Raw genomic sequence first — 25,770 nt, 5'->3', positions numbered from 1 at the left:
GCTGCAGCTCGGATTAGACTCCTAGTCTGGGAACTTCCATATGCTGAGGGTGTGGCCCTAAAAAGAAAAAAAAAAGAGAGAGAGAGATTAAATGACATATTTCAGTATTTCACATAAGGAACATAGTAAAGCTCTTGATGATGGACTGAATTAAGGTGATCTTTCCATTCAAGTATGTGAGACACAGAGAAGTTAAGGCATTTGAATGATACAGAGAAAGAAAATCAACCAGACTAAGACATATCAAGGATGAGAAAAATAATGCGTCATGGTTTGGACTTAGGGAAATTAGGAGAAACATCTAGAAGAAAAGAGGGGTTCTAGCATTTCAAACTCATAGGGAAAAAAGTGAAAGAAAACCTAGGTATAAACAGGTCTCTAAGAATGAGATCAATACCTGAGCGCCATCTGGCCACCCATCTCAGTACCTTTTTCAAGCCAAAGGAAATATTATATCCCAATGGTGTCTGCTGCTTTATTACAATATTTACGATCTTTCTATGTAAATCGGGAGACTAAAAGCAGACTACTCATTGTATATCCTTCACTGCTTAATGAACTTAGGATGTCGTCTTTTCTACCAAAAAGCGCCTAGCACGTGTAATGAGAAGTGACAAATGATCGGTATCCTTCAGAAGCTGATGATCTGAAAGTGCAAATGCTATGGGCACGCAGGTGGGCTCCCACCCGACCAGAGGGGCCCGAGCGCAGAGAGAGGGGCATCCCGGGCCTCCCTCGCCCCCACCCCGGTAGCCGCCTGGACCCCGCCTCTCCCCAGACTCAGGTTCCCAGGACCGCTGGCCGCAGCGGGCTACGAACCCGGCCCCATCTCCAGCTCCTAATCTCTGCCCCGGAACAACCTCTGGACGCCCAGCGGTCCCACGCGTTCCCCGCGGGACCTCGCGCCCTGGCCCCTGCCGCCTCCAGAAGGAACGAAGGGGCGGAACCCGGCCGGAGCCCCTGCGTTCAAACCATGAAAAGACTGGGGATCACCTTTCGTCACAATCCGTGGCGGGTTTCTTGCCGAGAGCTGGGTTAGGGGGTTTGGAAAAGAGATTCTCAAAATCCATCATCCGCTCCAGAGCCGAGCCCCGCAGCTACGGAGCAACAGAACAGCCTGAGGAGGAGTGGCTCCCGGCCGCGCACTGGCCCGCAGGTGGTCCGGCGCATGCGCCGCTCCGTTCCCGGCTCTGCGCACGCCCGCTCTCTTCTTCGCCGGCGGCTGTGCGCAGGCGCCCTTCTAGTTCTGTTGTTTCTGATATTGTTTTTGACATGCTTTTTGATATTTATCTCAAATGTTTCGTAGAATTTTAGAACTTAATCCTTGGGACTTTCCTTTATTTCACGTTAGTGAAAGATGTGCTCTCAAAGTCACAACGTTTTTAAGGAATGGTGGAAAGTTAAGGTTTGAGCACTCACTTTGTACCAGGCATCTTTTCGTTCCCCTCATCCTCACAGCAGCCCTTTAAGGAATATGCCATTAGCTTCTACGTCTTCAGATGCGTGAACAGAGCTGTGGACAGATTTTGCGATTTGCACACCCTTTACAATCCAATGAGATTAAAATAAACACCCAATTTTAATGCCGAAAAGTCCACTGAATGTACCAAGTGCTAAGAGAAATGAGGTAAGGGGGCCCAAAGGTTTAAAAAAATGGAGATAGATAAATAGGTAGGTAGGTAGGGAGAGAGAGAGAGAGAGAGAGAGAGAGAGAGAGAGAGATTGATTAAATGTTTTTATAAGATTCCCAAGCTTCACGAGTGGGACCTCGGTATCAGTGGGTTTTGGGCAGCTCCCTAGGTGATTCCAAAGTTGAACCTCATCTAATTGAACAGTTGGGCTTAAGGATGATTAGAGCCAGTTGTGCTCCTGTCCTGCGTGGCCTCCCCTCCAGCCCTTAGTGCCTGTTGTTGTTTTTTTCCTCAGCTGGTTAAAGAGGATGGGAATACTTGCCCTGCTTTCCTCTCAGACATGTTGTAAAATCCAGAGTGTAAAGAGTTAAAAAGCAAGTTAGAAAAGTGTCAAAGCACGAATACAACTAAGAGGTTTGTTGCTTTTCCTTGTTCAGTGTCTCACCACAGTGAGGCTTTGGAGAAGGGTTGCCAGATATCACACATAAGAACACAGGAGACAGATTTGAATTTTAGCTAAAATACAAATAACTTTTTTATTTTGTAGTATAAGTACATTCCATGCAATATTTAGGACATTCATATACCAAAACTTATTTGTATTTTATCTGGCAGCCCTATCTTGGCACCTCTTTCTCTGCTAAAGCTGACAGGGGTAGGAGCCCTGAGTTTTTCCTTTGTAGCTGCACATCTGTAAGGCTACCTTTGTTTAGGAGATTTTTTGTTTGTTTGTTTTTGATGTTAAACATTATTGTGAAGGAAGGCATTTCTAAACCTCTGATTTGAGAGGTGGTCCCATGTAGCCAGCCCAAAAGCCAATAAAGGATTGGGATGAGTGGTGGCCCCTCTGCTCTGCTGGCTACTGGCTCTCACCACATGGATAATTTGCTTTTAAAATTCAATGGAGGAATATCCATTTAGAGTTCTTTGATTTCGTTCCTCAGAGGTTTGTAGTTTTCCTCATATAGCTCATGCATATATTTTGTTAGATTTATACCTGAAGGGTTTTGTTGTTGTTAGAGTTACATCTTGTATTTTTATCTTTTTATGGGCTGCACCAGAGGCATTTGGAAGTTTTCAGACTAGGGGTCAAGTAGGAGCTGCAGCTGCAGCCCTATGCTGTTGCCACAACAACACCAGATCTGAGCTGCATCTGCGACCTACACTGCAGCTTGTGGCAACACTGGATCCTTAACCCACTGAGTGAGTTCAGGGATCAAACTCACATCCTCATGGACACTAAGTCTGGTTCTTAACTCACTGAACCACAACAGAAACTCCTTTTTTTGGTCTCCTTTGCTTGTTTTGCCCATACCCACAGCATGTAGAAGTTCCCAGGCCATAGATCAAACCCATGCTATAGCTATATCCAGAGCCTCAACAGTGTCAGCCAGATCCTTAACCTGCTGAACCACAAGGGAACTCCCTAATATAACTGTTTTTAGTTTCAAATTCCAATTGTTCATGGCCAGTATGCAGGAAAACTGTTGACTTTTGTATGTTAACCTTGATTTCTGCACCCTTGCTTTAAATGCTTGTTAGTTCCGGTATTTTTTGCCAATTATTTGGAATCAGCAGCTGCCAAGGGTGGGGTTGGGAGAAGGGTAGGGAAGGAGGAAGGAATAGATAGAGCACAGCAGATTTTTAAGGCAGTGAAACTATTCCATATACCGTAATGATGGACAGCTATTATTATATATTTGTCAAAACCCATAGAATGTACAACACCAAGTGAATCCAATGTAAACTATACATGTTAATGTATCAATATTAATTAATCAATTGTAACAAAGGTACCGCACTAATATAATATGTAGATAGGAGTTCCCTGGTGGCTCAGTGGGTTAAGGATATGGTATTCTCACTGCTGTGGCACAGGTTCAGTCCCTGGCTCTGGAACATCCATATGCTGAGGGCGCAGCCAAATAACTATCTAAATAAATAAAGATGTAGATAACAAGGGAAATTGTGTTTGTGGGAGGCAGAGGAACTTTGCATTTCCCAGTTAATTTTTCTATAAACCTAGAACTGCTCTAAAACCAATAAAGTCTATTAAAAAAAGGTGACAGAAGATTTTTGTGAAACAAAGATTACCAAGAGTTCCCTGTGGCTCAGTGGTTAGTGAACCCGACTAGTGTCCATGATGATGCAGGTTCGATCCCTGGCCTTGATCAGCAGGTTAAGGATCTGGCATTGCCATGAGCTGTGGTGTAGGTGGAAGACTCAACTCGGATCCCATGTTGCTCGTGGCTCTGGTGTAAGCCGGTGGCTACAGTTCCTCCACATGCTGCAGATGTGGCCCTATAAGACAAAAAGACCAGAAATAATAATAATAATAATAATAAAGATTCCCAGGGTTAGTCAGGACAAAAGGGGGTGGGGAGGGTACCAAGTGCTAAAAGGATTCATAAGAGAGAAAACACATTGGTTGGGAAGGCTTCTTGAAAAGGGTATATTTGAGCTTGGCCTTGAGGTTATTTCCATCGGAAGAGATGAAGTTAGGGGTGAATGGGCATTGCAAGAGGAGAGAAATGTATCAAGGCAGGAAAATAGAGCACACATTTGAAAAACAGGGGATTGTCTAGTTTTGCTTAACGTAAGGCCAGTATAAAGGAAATGTTGAAAGAAGACTCAGATGGTAGCTTGGGCCAATGAAAAAAGCCTGACTTGCATCCATTAGCAAGGGACATCTTGATTCCTGGCACAAATCAGTGTCCATATCACAGAAAAACCACATGCAATCCTTTGAAGCCAGATAGCTTCCCCAGGGAAGTTGTAATTTCCCCTATTGTTTATATGATTGGCAGTTACCTTCTCTTGTACATGAATCATTACTAGAAATTAAGAGGAAAATCGGATTAAGGTAGTATCCTTTCATTGTAGGAAAAGTGTTATATTAAAGAACTCAAGATATTACCATACATGCTTTTTCACATAAAATGTGCAGCATATAGCAAAAGATAACCAGGCCACAAAAGGAAATTAAAATGATAGGTTAAAAAAAATCAGAGTTCCTGTCGTGGCTCAGTGGTTAATGAACCCGACTAGCATCCATGGGTGGATGAGTGAAATAGGTGAAGGAGATTAAGAGATACAAACTTCCAGTTAAAAAAGAGATTAAGTCACAGGCCTGTAATGTACAGCATAGGGAACTGTGTGCTGGATGATCCTCTGTTGTGGTAAACAGTTCTATGAATAGCAGGATGTTTAGCAGCATCCCTGGCCTTTCCCCCTGGATGCCAGCAGCACTCCTACCACTGCTGTGAAGTCAAAAATGTCTCCAGGAGTTCCCATCATGGCTCAGTGGTTAACGAACCCCACTAGGATCCATGAGGACGTGGGTTCGATCCCTGGCATCACTCAGTGGGTTAAGGATCTAGTGTTGCTGTGAGCTGTGGTGTAGGTCGAAGGTGTGGCTTGGATCTGGCATTGCTGTGGCTGTGATGTAGGGTGGCAGCTGTAGCTCTTATTCAGCCCCTAGCCTGGGAACCTCTATATGCCGTGGATACGACCCTAAAAAGCAAAAAAAAAAAAAAAAAAAAAAAAAAAAGAAAAAGAAAGAAAGAAAGAAAGAAAAAAAGGAAAAATATGTCCAGAATTCAGGAAATTTCTTTGAGGTGTTCTAATTAATCCTATATCCTGTGATTAAAGTCATTAAAAAAATAAAACCCACAAGCAATACTGCTAGTGGCCCAAACTCTTTAGGAATGAAAGTTTGAAGTTTGAGTTATTCACCCAGAAGGAGCCAAGGACAGCTGAGGGCAAAGGGAATGTAGAAGAAATGATTGTAACAGTTGTGAGTATTTCATCCTAAATTTGATATAAATTTATATATGTACACACATATATATGAAATATAATTATGTATGTTTATATGATGTATACATGAAAATTTCCCCTCTCTCATTCCCCTGCCTAACATGATGTTAGTTGACTATATCTCATTAATCAAGTTACTGGTGGTTTTTTTTTTTTTTTTTTTTTTTTTTTTTTTTTTTGGTCTTTTTAGGGCTGTGCCCGAGGCATAGGGAGCTTCCCAGGCATGGTGTGGTTGAATTGGAGCTGTAGCCGCTGGCCTATGCCACAGCCACAGCAATGCCAGATCTGAGTCACATCCATGACATACACCACAGCTCATGGCAATGCCAGATCCTTAATGCACTGGGTGAGGCCAGGAATCGAAACTGCATCCTCATGGTTTCTAGTCAGCCATGACAGGAACTCTTCAAGTTACTAGATTTAAAAGGAAGAGAGTGACTGAGCTTAAAAAAAAAAAAAAAAAAAAAAACTAGAAGGATAAGCATCATCTAAATATCATCCTTTTTAGGGGAAAGGATTAAAATGCTTTTAACTGAACATGGTGCAGTTGTATCATAATAGGCCAAGGCATGGTTTTGCTATCATCTTTATTGTGGATGTAAGTCAAGTATGAGTTCAAGAGGTCCATAAGCACGTCTAGGTAAAAAGTGTGTACTTGGTAGTTTGAGAGTGTGTCAGCTCAACTGGGCTACTCTTTGTTTTCCAGGATTCTTATTCTGGCATGTTTCTAGTTAAAGTGCACTAGAACAGAGATTTTGCACAAAATTCGGAAGGTGGAAGTGAGACAGCAGTCTTACTGTTTTTATATTCAAGAAGTTAGTGAAGGGGTGACAGATGTTGGTGTAACATAGCACATTATCATTTATTTGCTAGTACAACTTGTTGATATAGAGCAAAGACCAGACCTTCAACTGACACATCTTCCTACAGCTCTTCCTTCAGCTTCTCCAAATTCTGGGCAAGGTATATGTTTAGCTCCAAGATAAAAGGCACAAGATTCTCCTTCAGAACACGCACATCATAAAAGTTGGATGTGCTGAAAGACCAATATAGTTCTAGTTTGTCCTTAGGGATTCCAAGTCATTTCTAATCTCCTTTTACACAGCCAACTTTCCTTCCTGAATCCTTGCCTTGTAGGTCTTAAGTTCTCGACTCTGACAAAAGCTTTACAGAGACTATCTTAGCTCTCACAATTGTGTAATGCCAATTGCCTGTAGATCTGTCTACTAGTGATTTTGCTTCTCTAGTTGAACCTTGATTAATAAGACAGCCTTTAATAGAAAACTAGACAGGGCTAAAGAGGAAACTGGTGAACTGGAAGACAAGCCAGAAGAAATTACCCAGAGAGACCTCCCCTTTAAAAAAAGAATCTTCCCTTTAAAAACAGAATCTCCAGTGGGTTAAGAACCTGACTACTATCCATGAGGATGAAGGTTCTGTCCTTGGCCTTGATCAATAGGTTAAGGATACAGCATTGCCACAGCTTTGGTGAAGGTTGCAGATGTGGCTGGGATCCGGTATTGCCATGACTGTGATATAGGCCAGTGGCTGTGGTTCTGATTTGACCCCTGGTCTGGGAACCTTCATATGCCATGGATTTGGCCCCAAAAAGACCAAAAAAAGAATCTCCAAAGAGACTATTAGAAACACAAATAATAAATCAAGATGTCAGGAGTTCCTGTCGTGGCTCAGTGGTTAACAAATCCAACTAGGAACTTTGAGGTTGCAGGTTTGATCCCTGGCCTCACTCAGTGGGTTAAGGATCTGGCGTTGCCATAAGCTGTGGCGTAGGGCACAGATGTGGCTTGGATCCCGTGTTGCTGTGGCTCTGGTGTAGGCTGGTGACTACAGCTCTGATTAGACCCCTAGCCTGGGAACCTCCATATGCTGCAGGTGTGCCCCCCCCCAAAAAAATCAAAATGTCTAACCATAATTAGTTTTAATTACAGGGATGGAAAAGAAAGAGAACAAATGAAGGAAATGTTTGAAGAAACTAAGATTTTCTAGAACCACACCAATCCACGCACAAAGACCCTCAACAAACACCAAGCAGGATAATTAAATGAAATCCACACCTAGAAACATAATAGTGAAAGTGCAAAAAAGCAGAAGAAAATTTTAAAGCAGCCACAGAAAAAAGTAAATGTGTCCAAAAAAGTCGATGGATAGACAGAGGGAAGTATAGATAACAAGAAGTACACTAAACAATAAAATATTATCAAAATAAAGAGAAACAGAGAAAATTGTGAGAAACCACTGGGGATCCCAGAGTGATGATGGAATTTGTGGGAATGAGTGCTATTTTGAAATTATGTCCATGGGTTGGTGTTTTGGGCCTGGGAGGAGGGCTGCTTGGGAGGTTTGTGGGAGAACAAAATAAAAAATAAACTGTTTCAAGTGTGTCCTTGCTTCCCACATCATTGCCTTGGACAAACTACATCCACACTTAACACAGATATCCTCCAGACCAAAATCAGGGTAGCACAATGACTTGAGATTGTGAGACATTGAGAAAACAATGGGGAAAAAAAAAAAAAGCTAGTCAGGCAAAAACTGAAGGAACTGTATTGTAGCTACATATATATAAAAATAAATTAAAAATACTTTAGTACAAAGAGCATTATTAGAAATAAAATTGCTAAATAATAACCAGGAAAAAAAAACTTTAAACATTTACATATCTAATAAAATATCCCTATAATACTGAAGTAAAATGTGATACAATCGTAGAATTGATAAACCCTACAACATAGTGAGGGAATTTTATAAGCTTTACTTGATTATTTTATCAAGCAGACAAAGAAGGTTCAGCAAGGACATAGACAATAAAAACTTTGAAATTAATAGGAGTTTCTACTGTGGTGCAGTGGGTTAAGAATCCAGCTGCAGCAGCTTGGGTTGCTGCAGAGGCATACGTTTGATACCCTGCCAGTGCAGTGGGTTTAAGGATCCATTGCAGCTGTGGCTTTGGTTGCAGCTGCAGCTTGGATTCAGTCTCTGGCCCAGGAACTTCCATATGCCTGTGTAGAGCCATTAAGAACAAAACAAAACTTTGAAACTAGTAGGCTTTACCTAATGGATGTGTGTAAACTTCTGCATCCAATAATGAAAGAATTTACATTTTCTTAAACACATATGGAATGCTTATAAGTATTAATCATGTACCTAAAGCATCAACACATTTTAAAATATAGACATTATACAGGCCATGCCCTAGACACATGATAGTTGAGCTAGAATTTAAGAGTGAAAGCTTTGGGCTATGAATTGCAATGCGAGAAGCTAACGGGAGACTGTATTTGTAATGACATTGGTGAGGACCTGCATCAGCTTTAGACTCCTACCTCCAGATATCTTATTATCAGAGAAAATAAAAACCTGGTTTTGGAGCTCCCTTGAGGTGCACTGAATTAAGGATCTGGCATTGTCACTGCAGCAGCTTGGCTTGATGTGGGTTTGATCTCTGGGCTGGGGAACTTCCACATGCAACAGGCATGGACAAAAACAACAAAAACCCCATTTTTAGTTAATCCATGTAGTTGTGTTTTCATTATATGCAGTCAAGTTCAATTTCAACTGGGTAAGCATCTTTGACCCCAATAAGAATTTTAATAAGTGCAATCTTTACAAGTACAAATTGTTAGATGCTAAGCTCCATGAGAATAGACATCTCAAATAGTATATCCACAACTCTGTGCTCAAAGAATAGCACAGTATCTAAAACATAGTGACATGATCAATAAACCCTTGCTGAATAAAGGAATCAATGCTCCTAAGAATAAGAGGTGGGGTGGGGGATATATATAGCTCAGAATATATCATTCCTAGTATTGAGAGAAAAAAAGCCCACATTTCCATTGCAGATAGATAAGTGGTATTGTAAAATAAAGACTTGATTTTTTTTTTTTTTTTTTTGCTTTTTAGGGCTACACACATGGCACATGGAGGTTCCCAGGCTAGGAGTCAAATTCACGCTACAACTGCTGGTTTGTGCCACAGCCTCAGCAATGCAGGACCCGAGCCAAGCTGTATCTTTGACCTATACCACAGCTCATGGCAATGCCAGATCCTTAACCCACTGAGCGAGGCCAGAGATTGAGCCTGCAGCTTCATGGTTCCTAGTCAGATTCATTTCCACTGAGCCACGATAGGAACTCCAGACTATTGTATTTTTTGCATCAGAAAATGCTTTCACAACTGCCGAGAGCTGCCTCTGAGTTCATTATCTTTGGGGAAAAATAATAACGAACTTGGAGGAAACTATTTTAAGAAATGGGCTTAAAGGGGTTCTGATGTGACGTAATTGACCTCTGAATTTGGCCTTTGAGATAGGCACCTAAAGTGTAACATGGACCAGTCCTTTTCCATCTGATGCTGTCAGGGAGCATGAACTAGAGAAAGGACCATTTCCCTGAAGATGGAGCCTGCCATCCCTGTCTTATCGCGTTTGGGCGCAATGTTTTGAAAGAAACTTTGCAAAGACTGGGCTAATATCCAGGTGCTTGTGGTTTTTTTTGAAAATGTCTAAAGGATGTGAGTAAAGCAGGTATTCATTTGTAACCTCAAAATGTACCATACAGGGAATTCCCCCCCAGATTAAATCCAACTCTAAGTCCCTATCCTGGTAAGCAGGGAAAAAACAGAGGTTTTGACTTTTCTTTGCATCTCGCCCCAGCCTTGAGCCCCACAAGCATTTAGGAACTTTACAAACTGCCAGGAAGGCTGAAGAAGAGGCCCCTTAATCCTCCATCTAGGATGATCATTCAGGAGACTTTGCTCAAGGTCTCTTTTAATGTCTAGTGTTCTGCCTTTCCTAGGTCATTAGACCACTGAAATTTCTGCCATACTGAGAACATGGTATGCCAGGGCTTATTCTTACTACTCTGGAGCAAAACAAGGTGAATGAAATGATTTTTTTTGTTTTTGTTTTTTTTTGGTATTTTGTCTTTTGTTGTTGTTGCTATTTCTTGGGCCGCTTCCGCGGCATATGGAGGTTCCCAGGCTAGGGGTCGAATCGGAGCTGCAGCCACTGGCCTACGCCAGAGCCACAGCAACGCAGGATCCGAGCCGCGTCTGCAACCTACACCACAGCTCACGGCAATGCCGGATCGTTAACCCGCTGAGCAAGGGCAGGGACCGAACCTGCAACCTCATGGTTCCTAGTCGGATTCGTTAACCACTGCGCCACGACGGGAACTCCTGAATTTTTCTTAAAGTTAAACATATTCTTGGTGTTAAAATGTCCTTTCTTTAATGAAATAACTGCAATAGGGTTTTTTAAAGTCCTTATTTGGCAAAATAAAATGTTGGGACCTTTACATCAGTTATAATTTTTTCTGTGCATGGGTGTGTATGTGTGTGTGGGGGGTGAATGCCAAAGACAAACAAAGACAGACATTAGTTAAAGCAGTAAAAACAGATTTTATTCACTATTGACCAAGAGAGAAATAGCTGAGCTCCATTTCAACTTGTGTAGCAGTGACTGGGCACTTTAAAGGATGAAGAAAACACATATTGTGTAGTTCGATTTAGATGAAATCTTCAGAAATGGCAAACCTATAGAGATGAAAAACAGATTAGTGGTGCCTGGAGCAGGGTGGCAAGATAGGATTAACTGTAAATAGCCACTTAGGTTGATTGGATGTTTTAAAACTGAATGCTGCACAACTTGGTACACTTGCTAAAAATAATTTAAATGTACAGTTAAAAATGGGTGAATTTTATGGCCTATATCCATAAAGCTTTTAACAGCAACAACAACAATGGGAGAATGAGGAAGAAGAAGCAGGGCAAAAGTTCAAAATTACAAAGGGTTGTGCAGTGTCAATTTGATTAATCTGGCAGCTGGCAATTATGGAAGTCAGGACTCTATCCTCTGAATATGGCGTTGTCGTTGTCACGTGCTAAGAGTTCTGGAGTTCTCATGGTCCATATTTCATTGTTAAGTAAAATCTACTAGCTTGGAAACGGATAATCTGGTTTAATCTCTGTGATGAAAGCATGCCTTCTTAACCGAGGCAGTTAAAGAAAAGGAGAGGAATGCTGAGGTTTGCTTAGCCTTCAACTTAAATATTTTATCTGAACGTCTCTGAACACTTCTGGATTCTAAATACACAGTTTCAAAGGCACACGACCTCCTGCCCTGCATACCATCCACAGGGTCACTCCTTTTCTGTTACCCAAGGAAGAAGACCAGGATCTGAGGCTGTATTTCAGCTATCAAACTCATCTGGTGGTGCATATCAAGGGTTAGGAAGGAGGCTTTTCATCTAGAGAGAACTGTATTCATTGTTTCACAACGCAGCAAACCAAAGACCTTAGAGTGAGTTTGAAAGGGATCCCAAGGCCTCCAGATACAGCGGTCAGGGGAAACTTTAAGTGCAATAAGAGAACAGCCAACTGCTTACCTCAATGTCTTGGGAAGACTGCAGAGAAATGAACTCTCCTAATTAGTTACAGTAAGATCTAAGTAACATGGTTACAATAGAGACAAAGTACAGATTCTTGCAAAACTTCAAATGCAAATTATTGTTACTCTGGACAAAATATACCTGCTTTTGAAAGTTTCCTAGAAATGTAATGTATCCAAGTGTGGCAAGTGCCTGCAGAATTATTCATAGGTGTACAGCTCCTGTCAAGGGCTGCATTCAATTTAGAAAAAAATTGAATGCTGTTTTTCAATATACATATCCACATTTTTTTTTCTTTTTTTGCTATTTCTTTGGGGCCGCTCCCATGGCATATGGAGGTTCCCAGGCTAGGGGTCTCATCAGAGCTGTAGCCACCGGCCTACGCCAGAGCCACAGCAACGCGGGATCCGAGCCGCATCTGCAACCTACACCACAGTTCACAGCAACGCCAGATCATTAACCCGCTGAGCAAGGGCAGGGATCGAACCCTCAACCTCATTGTTCCTAGTCGGATTCGTTAACCACTGCGCCACGACGGGAACTCCAATATCCACATTTTTTTAATTTAAAATTTAATCTAGTTGCAATTGCTTCTAAACGTCCTGTGTCTATGCATCTACAAAATACATTTTCTCGAAAGTCAGATATTTGGGAGGATTAATTATTAATCCATCATGCTGATTTAAAAAAGGGACGTTGGAGTTCCCTTTGTGGCTCAGCAATTAACAAATCTGACTAGCATCCATGAAGATGCAGGTTTGATCCCTGGCCTCGCTCAGTAGGTTAAGGATCCGGTGTTGATGTGAGCTGTGGTGTAGGTCGCAGACACAGCTCAGATCTGGCGTTGCTGTGGCTGTGACGTAAGCTACAGCTCTGATTTGACCGCTAGCTTGGGAACCTCCATATGCCCAGGTTTTGGCCCTAAAAAGACAAAAAAAAAAAAAAAAAAAAAAAAAAAAAGACATTCATTCAAAACTAAATGGGCCAAAATGTTGTCATTAAATTTTAGAAAAAAGATCACGTTTATAAGTGCAAAGAAATGTAATAGTTAGCTTTTATTTATAAAATATTCACATGTATTTTACATATAAAATGTAAATGTTTTTATGGAATAACTTAAAGCTCATATAATTCTTTTAGCAATTTTTCTTTCATTATTAATAACTGGGTAGATAAATTCAGTATTAAATATCAGAGTTACGTGCCAAGCTATTTTCCTCCAAACGTGATTCTGGGCATTAACCGTTACAGAAAACAAGATCCGCTACAACCTTGAAGGAGAAAGTACATTCCCCTACTATTTAAGCAACAAAGGTTTCTTTTTTTGTTTTTTGTTTTTTTTTGACTCTAGAGCCGTCTCACTGCTGTCCACATTTGCTAATGGCTTTGGGGGGGGGCCGTTTGTTTGGGTACGTCTGAAACCGCCCCCCCAATCTCTGGGAGGCGGCGTCTCGCAGGGAACACCGCGAGGCACCTCCGTAGGCGCGGAGGCACAGCGCGATCTCGCTGATCGCCTACCCCGCCCTAAACCACCCCCCGGCTCCGCCCGGCACAGCCTTCAGAGACTGCCTCCTCCGCCGCTTCACAGGAAAGCGTGGGAACCCGCCCCCGGGAGTGATGGACGGGCCTTCTCCTCCAATGGGAAGCGCGCTCGGCCCCGGCGGGCTGGGTAAGGGCCGCGGCACGCGGAGGAATCTCTTCTGCCCTTTAGTCCCGGGCTAGGTGTTGCGGCAGGCGCCATTTTATCGAGCCGCCGGTCTCGGGTGCCGCCATGTTGGTGAGGAGAAATCACCGTTACGGCCACTGTCCAAATCCCCGCGTCGGTGCACGCCGCCCGGCTGCTCCCAAGCCTCAGCCACCGGCGGCGAATAGAGACTAAAGCGGCAGCGCCGGCAGCGCGGGGCCGTGGCCCAGTGTTTGCAGTTAGAGCCCCACCTCTCTGGCGTGGTTGTTAATAGACTGGAAAGTCTGTGTCTGTGTCGCTCACTAGTAACCGTGAGTTTTTACCACTTCGTCACCTCTCGGCGGCGGCCGGGAGCAGGTACCCGCAGGCGGCGCAGGGAGCCTCCCCGCGCCCCGCCGCCGCCGGCCTCGCAGACCTGCCCTCCAGCCCCGCCCCGTTCTTGACCAAACATGACAGACTCTGAACATGCAGGGCACGACAGGTCGGGAACCCTTCTTGTCTGTCTTTCTGTCGGATGAGAGGAGGGGTCTGGGGCGGCGGGAGCGGGCCGGGGCCGCGCGCCTCCTGCATGACCTAGACGTCTCTGTGTGGCTCCATCCGTTCCATGACGTGCGCCCCGATGCAAAGCCCGGGCCCGCGGCCGCGGGGGAGGTCGGCCCGGCCGCGCCCGCCTCCCCGCGCGGGGTCCTTCCCGGCCGGCCCCGCCCCCGGCCGCACGTGCGAGCCCCGAGCCCCCCGCCTCTGGGCGGCTCTGTCGGCGCCGGGCGGCTTCCGCGGGCGGCTCGGGGCTGCGGTCCAGCCTGGGCTCGGAGGAAGCGGCTCCCGGTGCGGGGCCCGGCCCTCATGTCCCATGAGGACCCGCCAGGAATTTTCAGTAACTGGTGATTTGTTTGACTACTACCCTAGCACACTCCTAAGAATAAACATGCTTTGGGTTTGTTTTTGTTTTTGTTTGTTCTTTCTTAGGAAAATTTTAGGCAACCCCCAAAAGCCGTGTATTCGCACAGGCTTACCCCTAGCAATTTTGAAACGGCAAGTTTCAAATGTTACACAAAAGAGTTAGACTTTGCAGACCTTCGTGTACCACAGTTTTCTCCTAAAGTAAGGACTCCATGGATCATTCAGTCTAGCCCGGTTTTCTAAATACTATGTATCATTGGAAAATTTGAGATTCTGACTTTTTTATCTTTGCTATGCCTTAAGAGGCCCATTCTTAACTCCGTTTAATGATTTGGGCGTATTGACGTATTTTAAATAGCATAAATAGCATACTTAGGATTTGGTTAAAATTTTAATTTATAGTGCTAGCCATCTTAATCGTTAAAAAAAGAAAGGGTGGGCCTTCATTAAATTGCTGGGTCAAAATACATTGTATCTTATTCTTATTTAGAATGTTTAAAAATTCAGAACCTGTGCGTTACTCCCTTGCGAATGGAATTAATCAAAACATACCTTGTGCTCTAGGCTGTATACAAGTTGCTGGAGTTTTTACCTGTGCAGTAATGTGATCTGCTTTTGGTAAAGTATACAGAACACTTTTTTTTTTTTTTAAATCCAGAAGCAGATATAACAAACAGTACTAAAATTTGAAATGTTTTGGCACTTTTGGTACTGTAATAATAAATGTAGGTCTCTAGAAGACAAGTCAGTCAATTATATATGTAGTTTTTAGGAAATCAAAATGCTCTTTAAAAAAATTATAGGTGCATAAGCTTGCACTTAACACATTTTTCATGATTGTTTTACATTATCCTGTCCTTAAAATGAGAAAGTTCTTGGAACGGGTTAACTAATATCTTAAGAAGTTCCCTACTCTGAGTATTTGCGGACAAACCAATGATGGGGTTTTGCTCTTGAAGCCTAAGATTCACTTTTTGTGTAGAAGAAGGAAATCTGTTCTCTGTAGCAGAGTAACTTCAATAAGAATTATTCTACATAAGGAAGAAACTATGTTGCCAAATTCAGATATTGAATTAATTTTGCTAATAAAGAATTCTGATGCCAGATTTTAAAAATAATTTGGAATTTTAAAATATGGAATTAGAAATTAAAAAGAAAAAATTAAATCTTTGTAAAATTGCATTACCAGTTTAGTAGTAGAAACTAAAGGTTAAGCTGGAGAGTATTTAGTCTTTTTGTTTTATATTAGGATTATGAACCTAATATTTTCTAATGGTTTCTGAAACAAATTATCTGTTTCACACCTTTTTTGGTCAACTTGTATGAAAAACAAAACTATATTTAAACTCGTTGTGAACTAGGAGTCAGGAGAAATGGTTCTAGCTCCAGCTTTACCGCTTAGCTTTGTGAACTTGAGCAAACCTAGTTTCTCAGTAAGAGGGTTGTACAAGAATTTTTTGAGTTCTACAAGATCAGTGGTTCTCAGTCTTCTCTGGGGTGCTTTTTATAAAGTGTTGAAGTCATTTTCATTGGTCTGAGCCTCAGCCTGGATTTTAAGGGTTTTTTAAAAGCTCCTCAGGCAATTCTAATATGTACCAAATTTAGAACTACCGTACTGGATCAACATTAATCTTAGCTAATCATCAGAATCTCTTTGAGGAGTAAGGATTTTTATTCTGCCTAGAGCAACTGAATCAGAATCTATAGGGGGACTATTGTGGTAATCTATGTTTAATAGGCATCCTAGGTGATTTTAAAGAAATTTACAGAAAAGTGAACTAATCTGGGAATCCCCAAATATTCTGTACTTCCTATTACAGTTATTTTATACTGTAATAAAAGTTAATGTGAATTAGGTGGAGAAGATATATGAATTCTCGTATTTGGAGCCTCACATTGGCCCAGTGATACTCTTTTTCTGACATTTTTGAAAAGTAAGATATACTGTGTGAGTGCAGGAAAAAACTTAAGTCTATGATTTTTATTTATAACTACATTAATTATACAAATTAAAATATTACTATGATGGTTGATTCAATGTATTTTCTAATGAATTCTGAAACAAAAAGAGTTGAGATTCTACATGTGAGTGGAGATTCACAGAATGACAAATTTTCTCCTTTAAAAATTTTTTTCGTACATGTTTATATGGTAAACATTTTGCATAAGATTTGTTTGCCAAATGAGTTAACTTTAAAAAAAAAAAGCACCCTTCTCTGGAGTTCCCTGGTGGCCTGGCAGTTAAGGATTTAGCATTGTCACTGCTGTGGCTTGTGTTTGACCCCTGGCCCAGGAATTTCCCTAAGTCTTGAGTGCAGGGTGTTGGGGGGAACCACACCCCAGGGAGGGACCCCAGCAAATTATGCACGCACACACACACACACCTCTACTTTCCTTTAAATATTTTCATTCCTGGACTGAAAACATTGTATTTCTATAAGATGTTATTAATATAAAAATACCTATAAATAAACTCATAGATATGTAGACTGTTAGACTTCTGCATAGATCTTTAGAATTAAGTAATAGAGGTGGAGGAGTTGGGGGAAGTCAGGGAGATAAAGTTCTTGTCTCTTTTCATTCAGTTTTTCCCTTCCATCCAGTTGTGTTAGGCGCAACTCCAGCCACCTAGCTTTATATTTCAGCCATATGTTGACCTAATTGAAACAATTTACAAATAACTCTAAAAGGCTAAATACTGTGAGTCTCTGCTGTGGACATATCTGCAGTGAAACAGGAAAGATAAATATCCTCCAAGTAACTGTTACATAATTTTTTTGGAGTAAAGGTAAAAGTTTTACAGGACCTGCATTGGGGAAAAAGATAATTTTAACGTGAACAGTTTGAGAGCCTGGGATTCTCAGAGTGTTGAACTGATAGGAGGTATGGTGTAATGCTTTCCTTTGGGAGGAGGTTATTCATTTACCCATTATGAACAGCCTTCCCGTCTTCCTTTCCTCCTCTCCCTGCTTTCCTTCTTCATGTAAATAAAACTCCAACTAGTCAGAATTATAGTAGTTTGTTTCCCCGTCCTTTCCCTCATCCCAACTGTGACTGTGGGATGAAGCCTTACACTGGAGACTGTGAAGGGATGAGAACCAAGAAGTTGATTACACTTTCCATTTGTAACAGGGCTTTCGTTTGAGTTTCACATTAACCCTATGAGGTAGTATAGTATTGCAGTGTTCAGTAATTTGTCTGAGATCCCGCAGAGACTAGGTAAGAATCCAGGTATGCAAACTCCTACCTGCAGTGTTATTTTAAACTCCTCATTAAATTTGCACAGGGCAGTAATCCAATAAATTCTTGCTTTTACTTCTTGAATTATTTGGGATTGTAAAAAAAAAAAAAAAAGCCCTGTATTCTGAATAAAACTTGGGTTCTGATCCTAGTTTTTTCTGTAGCTTGATAAATTCTCTTTTTCATGATTATTTTATATAGATTATTTCCAATCTTCCTATGTTTAAGAAATCAATAATTAAAAAATTGCAGGCGTTCCCATCGTGGCGCAGTGGTTAACGAATCCGACTAGGAACCATGAGGTTGTGGGTTCGGTCCCTGCCCTTGCTCAGTGGGTTAACGATCTGGCGTTGCCATGAGCTGTGGTGTAGGTTGCAGACGCGGCTCGGATCCAGAGTTGCTGTGGCTCTGGCGTAGGCTGGTGGCTGCAGCTCCGATTCACCCCCTAGCCTGGGGAGCGGCCCAAGAAATAGCAAAAATGCCGCGGGAGCGGCCCAAGAAATAGCAAAAAAAAAAAAAAGGACAAAAAAAAAATTGCAAATGCTTTTTCTTACATCAGAGTTCACTTGATGTACTACACAATATCTGGTTTACAAATCAGTGTGTTTACTGGAGTAAATGCCTTCCCTCACTAGGCTATGTATTTATTTTTCAAGTTTTATTGAGCTATAATTGACTTAAAGCAGTTTAAGGTATACAGCACAATGATTTGACTTATATACATTATGGAATGATTATCACAATAAATTTGGGAAACATACAGAGTTCCTGTTGTGGCTTAGCAGGTTAACGACCCCACATTGTCTCTGTGAGTATGTAGGTTCGATCTCTTGCCTCGCTCACTGGGTTAAGGATCCAACATTGCCATAAACTGCAGTACATGTAGGTCATAGATGTGGTTTGGATCCAGTGTTGCCACAGCTGCAGCTCTTATTTGACCCCCGGCCCAGGAACTTACATATGCTGCAGGTGGCTGTTAAAAAAAAAAAAAAAAAAAAATTAGTGAACATCCATCATCTCATAGATACAAAATTAAAGAAATAGAAAAAAAATTTTTTTTTAATTTATGCTATTTTAGAGCCACACCCACGGCATATGGAAGCTCTGGGGCTAGGGGTCTAATTGGAGCTAACAGCTGCTGGCTTGTGCCACAGCCACAGCCGTGCCAGATCCAAGCTGCGTCTGCCACCTACACCACAGCTCACGGCAACGCCAAATTCTTACCCCACTGAGAAAGGCCAGGGATCGAACCCGAATCCTCATGGATCTTAGTTGGGTTCGTTAACCACTGAGCCACGAAGGGAACTCCTGAATAAAACATTTTTTTCTTGTGATGAGAACTCTTAGGATCTACTCTCAACTTTCATATATATCATTACAGCAATGTTAATTGCATTTGTCTTGTTGTACCTTATGTGCCTAGAACTTATTTATCGTATACCTGGAAGTTTGTACCTTTTACTACCTTCATTCAATTCCCCTTTCCCCACTATATATATTTCTCTCTCTCTCTCTCTTTTTTTTTTTTTTTTTTTTTTTTTTTTTTTTGCCTTTAGGGCTGTACTCTCAGCATATGGAAGTTCCCCACAGCAATGTGAGATTTGAGCTGTGACTGTGACCTACACCACAGCTCACAGCAGCACCAGATCCTCAACCCATGGAACAGGGCCAGGGATTGAACCCACATCTTCGTGGATATTTGTTAGGTTCGTTTCCTCTGAGCCACAACAGGAACTCTCTTACTATTTGTTTTTAATTGTGGTAAAATACACATAACATAAAATTTACCATCTTAACCATTTTGAAGTGTACTGTTCAGAAGTAATTCACATTGCTGTGCAGCCAGTCTCCAGAATTCTCTTCATCTTGCAAAACTAAAACTTGTTAGTTTATTTTTGATTCTGGAATCTAATACTTTATTATTAAAACTGTCAAAAGACTTTCTTTAGCAAATGCTAAAAACTCAGGTTATACATCATGTTCAGGTTTGATACTGGAAAACAACTTGACTCTTAAGACATTTTTCTTTTCCTAGCCTCTCATGAATTATTTTATTCAATTTTAATTTTTTTCCATTAAGTTTTCATTCAACAGACTTCTGTGCCAAATATAGTGCTGAAACAAATTTGAATATAACATCACTGAATTTGCTGTCCAGGATCTTATAATCTATTAGGAGAAGCAGATTAGTAAATACATAGTCATAGCACCAATGCTGTAATAGAGGTATTGACTCAATGCAGTGGTGGTGGCATAGATGGGGACTTCAGGGTGGTATCATGGAATAGCTAGGTGGCTAGTAGGATGAGTAAAAGTTTGGCTAAGCAGAAGCGGCAGTATATGAAAAGGATGAAGAAATGGCATGGTAGGTTCAGGGTGATAAAATTGTTAGTATGTGCAGAGTGTGCAACATACTTTGGGGAATGAGGAAAGGGCTTAATGAATTAGGGGTCACACCCTGAAGGAAAAGGTTTATAAGCAGGAGAATGATCAGATGTGTATATCAGTATGATACCTGGTGGCTAGAAGAAAGTGGATTAGGAAGGGTAGGTCAGTAGAAGGAAGACAAGTTAGGGAGCTTTCAATCATTTTCATTAAATATTAAGTACCTAATATTTAGTATGTATTGTTCTGGGCTTGGGGAAAACAGTAAAGAAAACAATCGTTACCTAGTGGAGCTTACATTTTTTTTTGGAGAGATGCTAAATGTGGAAAGCATGTTAGATAAGTAGAAAAGGAGATGGGGCATTCTTTGCATGTAGGGAGAATGTTCCTATTTTAAATAGGATCTTTAAGGAAATGCTTACTGAAAAAAGTAACATTTGAGCAAAGTCCTGAAAGGAGAGCATTCCAGGCTTTCCAAGCTTAGTATCTCTGGGGGGAGAACATTCCAGATAAAGGGAACAGAGATGGAGCCAGGAATGAGCCTAGTGTGTAACTGAGGGAAAATCAGGGGAGCAATGTGGCTAGAGAAATTGTTAAGCAAGGGTAGTAAGAAATGAAGCTAGATGGGCAACAGGTATGATCATGTGGGGCCTTGTAAGCCATTGTAAGGAACTTGGACTTCACTCTGAATTGTATGGGAGCCACTAGAGGACTTGAACAGAGGAGGGGCAGTGTCACGCTGTGGTAAAAGAGGAGATGCTATACTGGCAAGTGATGACTATTTAGGAGGTGAAAATGGTTGGATTTTGGTATGGTTTGGAGGAAGAACTGATAGGATTTGCTGATGGATGGGTCTGTAACATGAAAGAAGGAATGAGTCAAAGCTACTGTTAAGTCTAGGAATTAGGTAATTAGGACCTGATCAAAAGCATTGGCAATGAGAAAGGAGACAAAAGGCAACATTCATGAGCTATGTCTTAGAGTCGACAGAACTGGGGATAAAGATCTGGGAGTTCTTAGCAGGGATATTAGCTGAAATGATGAGATCACCTAAGTATTTATGTAGTTGACCACAAAGAAGAAAAAAGTTTTCTAGAAGCTAAAAGAGAAGGAAGATTCAAGGAAGGGATGATCACAGAGCAGGTAAAGGAAAATAAGGTCACAGGATAACCTAAATTAGGACATTTAAAAACTTGAATGAAAGAGTGTTGCAAGTTTTGTAAACCAGGGGCCTTTAGTCCTCAAATCTGCCCAGGTTGTTTGCCTGATCAAATATTTAAAAATTTTTGTGTTTGAGTGCCATTAGGCTTGACTCATGTTCTCCACCCTCCACAGTTCTCACTCATACTTTCTTTACAAACTCAGCCTCCGACGTCTGCTTCCCTCATTGGGCGACCTTCCTGACCACTTAAGAGATTTGAGTTTGTGACCCCTCGTTATGCATTGAAGTGTTCACCTGGAAAGAGTTGGCAGTCTGGCTACCAAACTTTAGAGGCAGGTGACCTTGAATTTGCCAGGTCAAGCCTCTAGTCTAGGGCTGCCAGCATGTTCTTTTGTACATAGATGCCCCCTGGAGTTGTACAGTACTGTGGCCCTGCTATGGTTTTTCAAATTCAGAAACTGATCAGGCTCAGAACAGATCAGACTTGGGATGTTAATTCATGCTCAAAAATAATAATAATGGCTAATATATGGTGCTTACCGTACAACAGATTGTGTTTTAAGTGGTTTCCATGAATTATTTAATCTTCACAACAATCCTGGGAAGTAGTCTGTCTTTTTACAAATGAGGAAACAAACACGAAGAGATTGGTAGATTTCCCAAAGTCGCAAAGTAAATCATTGTGAACTCAAAGAATCTGACTCCAGAGCCCACACTTTTATCAGAGAATAGACATCTTCGTCATGAGAGAATGTATATATATTAGAATGTGGATTTAGTTGTGTAGAATGAGAATTAGATGTTTGCCTCAGGGAGTATACTCTCTGTGAAGAATGCTGTCTAGGAAACAAAATGGTTGGAAACTGCCTAATGAACAAGAGTGAGGAAGTTGATTATAAATGACTAGAATTTTCAGTGGCATCAGGTCTGATAAGGTGCTGTTTTCATTTTCATAGTGTATCTGTCAAGCAGATACTTGCATTTACCTGCCTTACGGGATCTCCTCTGTTCTGGGCAGTGTTTGCATGAGCACTGCCCGCATTTGTCATTCTGTTTCTTTTTCATCATCATCTCCACTGCTGACCACCCCAAGTTTCTGATAGGTACATTTCTTTTAATTGCATGTTAGTATCTTAAATTTAGTGAGTCATTTTGTTCAACATCCTAGTCTCTGTTCTGGTTCAGCCTTATTTTGATTTTATGGTTGAGCTTCTTGAGGACATTCTTGTTTTCAGGGTTTTTTGGTTTGTTTGTTTTTCTTTGAGATGTTTAGGTGCTGGGAGATGTCACTTGACTGCTGATGCCATGTACCAATCCGGACAGTAGTCATTGGATGACCTTAGCAAAAGCAATTTCAGCAGATTATTATTAGTCTTGGCAAATAGCAACCTTTCTCTATTACAAAATAATTTTAAATTTGTTTTCTTTTTATGCTTTGTTTTTAATGTGAGTTTATGGCTTAATATTGATACTTCAAATGAACTGTTTTAATACCTCCATAAGTCATACCCACATTTTTGAGTTGCTAATAGATGATTAAAGCAAGTCCCAAGAAGTTTTTAAAGGGGGTCTTAAGTTGATTATCATTAAAATTATAACATAAAACCATATAAGATAACAATCTATTTGTAGAAGTGGTACAAAAATAAGGAACCTAGATTTAAAACACTTAGTACCAATATTTTACTGCTGTTTATCATTAACATACTTGAATTAATTTGGTTCATATATAGACAGACTAGATATTAATGTTTTCATTTTCTAATTTAGGAACAGACTTAGAGGATTAAATAGCTAGTCCAAGATGACTAAGCAGCTGTGTGAAAAGCATAGTCTGTGCCTCATGGCATTCAGTTTCAGCGCTCTGCATTGCCTCATAAAGATAGTGAGTCTGGTGTCAGGGGCTGGGCTGGGTTTGGGACACTTAAAAGGTTTTTGGGTTTTTTTTTTTTTAATTGATCACAGGCAATTTCTAAAGCACTAATAATCGAATATATACAGAGTATTACTTTTACACATTATCACTATTATTTTTTAATTGCTGCACCTTTGTTCCCCGGCCAGGAGTCGAATTGAAGCTGCAGCTGTGGTCTAGGCCACAGACACTGCAAGAGAGCCACGTCTATGATCTTTTTATTTTTTACTTCTTTATTTTTTTCATTTTATGGTCATTCCCCAGCATAATGGAAGTTCCTGGGCCAGGGACTGAATCTGAGCCATAGCTGTGTCCTGTGCCACAGCTCTGGGAACACTGGATCCTTTAACCCACTGCCCCAGGCCTGTGACTGAACCTGCACCTCCAGAGTGAGCCACAGCTGTCAGATTATTAACCCGCTGAACCACAGTGGGAACTCCCAAACACTTTTTTTTATTTTTTCATTTTATGGGATATTTTAAAGGGATTGTTAAACTAACTTAAATTTTAACTTAATTTAAAAACCTTAAATTTTTAACTATTAAAAAACACGTTTCTACCTATTAAGAGAGTTCATTGAAAATTCAAGAGATCAGGAATTCCCATCATGGCTCATGGCTCATGAGGATGTGGGTTCGATCCTTGGCCTTTCTCAGTGGGTTAAGGATCCCGTGTTGCCGTGAGCTTCGGTGTAGGTCGCAGACGAGGCTCGGATCCTGAGTTGCTGTGGCTGTGGCATAGGCTGGCAGCTATAGCTCTGATTGGACACCTATCCTTGGAACCTCCATATGCTGAGGGTGTGGCCCTAAGAAGGAAAAAAAAAAGAAAATTCAAGAGATCAGAAGAACCAATATTTCTTTTCCTTGGATTTTCCTTAAATACTGGCAGCTAACAATAAAATGCTAGATCACTGGTACTTGTGTGTGGGGTTGAGTTCTTTGTCTACTCTTTGGCCTATAAAGGAGGTTGAGGTTGATTTCTTTTCTACACCTTTGGAGTACATAGGAGTCTGTTTTTGAAATTATGTTTTGTGCAAGCAAATGAAAATGAAATAGAATTGTGCATTTAAATAAGAAATACCTACATATTTGACTGTATGTGTGTATATACATATATCACCAAATATACTTTTTTTCCAAATGCCAAATGTCAAAGTGTGAAAACCAGTCTTTGACTAAACCTGGGCCATAGATTAAATTTCTGGAATATGTGAATAAATCTGAATATTATCCCTCAAATTATTATAATTTAGTATTAGAAATTTTAGTGGTCTAATTTCTAAAATAGGATATTACAGTGCAGTAATGATAATTTTCAGCACGGCCTGTTAGGCTGCTCGTGAGATTTCTGTAATGTACACGATAAATCAGGGAATAGAGGATCTTTTTCAACTGAAATTAGTGGAATAAAAGATAATTGAAGGAACTTTTTTCCTTTAACATTTTCTATTTTACGTATTTTTTAAATATCTGGGGCAAAGATTGATTATGTTGCACGTAACTAGAGTTTTTACTTCTTACAAGATTTTAAGGTAGCAGAGTTAACATTCTGTATTTAATTCATCCACAAAAGATGTGAATTTCCGAATAGGATTTTATCTCTGAAAGATTTATGTAATTACGTAATTAAAAATTAAACACAGGAGTTCCTGTCATGGCTCAATGGAAATGAATCTGACTAGGAACCATGAGGTTTCTGGTTCTATTCCTCACCTGACTCAGTGGGTTAAGGATCTGGCATTGTGGTGAGCTGTGATGTAGGTCGAAAACGCGGCTCAGATCTGATACTGATGTGGCTGTGGCAGTGGCCTACACCGGCAGCTGTAGTTCTGATTGGACCCCTAGCCTGGGAACCTACATATGCCTTGGGTGGGGCCCTAAAAAGCAAAAAAAAAAAAAAAAGAAAAAAAATTAAGTTCAGTCTTTGTAAGTTATTTTGTTGAAAGTTATGAATTAGTATGCCAAATAATTAGTTATGATATATGATTTCCATTATTCTACTTTGCGTTTTTCATTTAAATTTTTATAATCATTTTTCAATTCAAAAAGGATAGAATATTCTTCCTAATGTCATCAGCTAACTTATTCTCACAATAGTACTCTATTTTTCTATTTGAAAATTAATTTGTTTTGAACATAGCTTTCATTATCATCAATTGTAACATTTTTTTGCATTAATGTATATTTATACTTCATCTAATTGATAAAATGTCAATGTACACAACACACAAGAATCTTATTCTAAATTTACGTAAAACACCTTGACTTTGAAAATGAATATTCAGATACCAACAGTAAATTCAGATGATATGGCCTTTTTATATATGACCTTGTTACGCTAATGATCACACAATCCCTGATCATGTCATGTTCAGAGATACTAGAACTGACCTGAAGCAAGCCAAGGCAGAGTGGAGAAGTGTGCTTTAGCTGGATACTTCAGGCAAAGCCCAATTTTGGCTTAAAAAAAAAAAAATCTACTCCCTTCCCTTTCCCCAAATCCTGGAGCCCCGGTACCACATATTATTGATTTGATTATCAGTTAATTTGGGATATTGGACACTTAGAGAATATACTTTTTGGATATTCTTGGGTCATAGGCAGTTTTACCAGCTCATTGTAGAT

At 40.7% G+C, this 25,770-nt stretch overlaps 2 protein-coding genes across 4 annotated transcripts in view; one reads left to right on the top strand and one right to left on the bottom strand.

Moving 5' to 3' along the window:
- Positions 1-14,216, bottom strand: part of ZC3H8 (zinc finger CCCH-type containing 8) — a 47,173-nt gene extending 32,957 nt beyond the window's left edge. For 2 of the 3 annotated variants that reach the window (XR_002342488.2, XM_005662275.3), the window contains exon 1: positions 994-1,147. Coding sequence is in view for 2 of the 3 variants with exons in the window: in XM_005662275.3 (XP_005662332.1) it covers positions 994-1,073 (80 nt within the window). In the remaining variant the exon portion in view is untranslated. Of the gene's footprint in view, positions 1-993; positions 1,148-13,959 lie in introns of those variants that run through there. The other variant, XM_085018433.1, reaches the window with a different exon arrangement.
- Positions 13,600-25,770, top strand: part of ZC3H6 (zinc finger CCCH-type containing 6) — a 62,735-nt gene continuing 50,564 nt past the window's right edge. Inside the window, exon 1 of the mRNA XM_021087025.2 lies at positions 13,600-14,025. Coding sequence (XP_020942684.1) covers positions 13,994-14,025 — 32 coding nt within the window. The 5' untranslated portion in view covers positions 13,600-13,993. The remainder of the gene's footprint in view (positions 14,026-25,770) is intronic.

The sequence above is a fragment of the Sus scrofa genome, chromosome 3 (assembly GCF_054392235.1).
Source record: "Sus scrofa isolate SSC_HxYL_T2T_F1_AM1 chromosome 3, Sscrofa_HxYL_maternal_Yorkshire_Landrace_v2.0, whole genome shotgun sequence".
Lineage (NCBI taxonomy): Eukaryota > Metazoa > Chordata > Mammalia > Artiodactyla > Suidae > Sus > Sus scrofa.
Note: the sequence above shows the minus strand (reverse complement) of the source record. Positions and strands in the feature narration are given on the sequence as shown.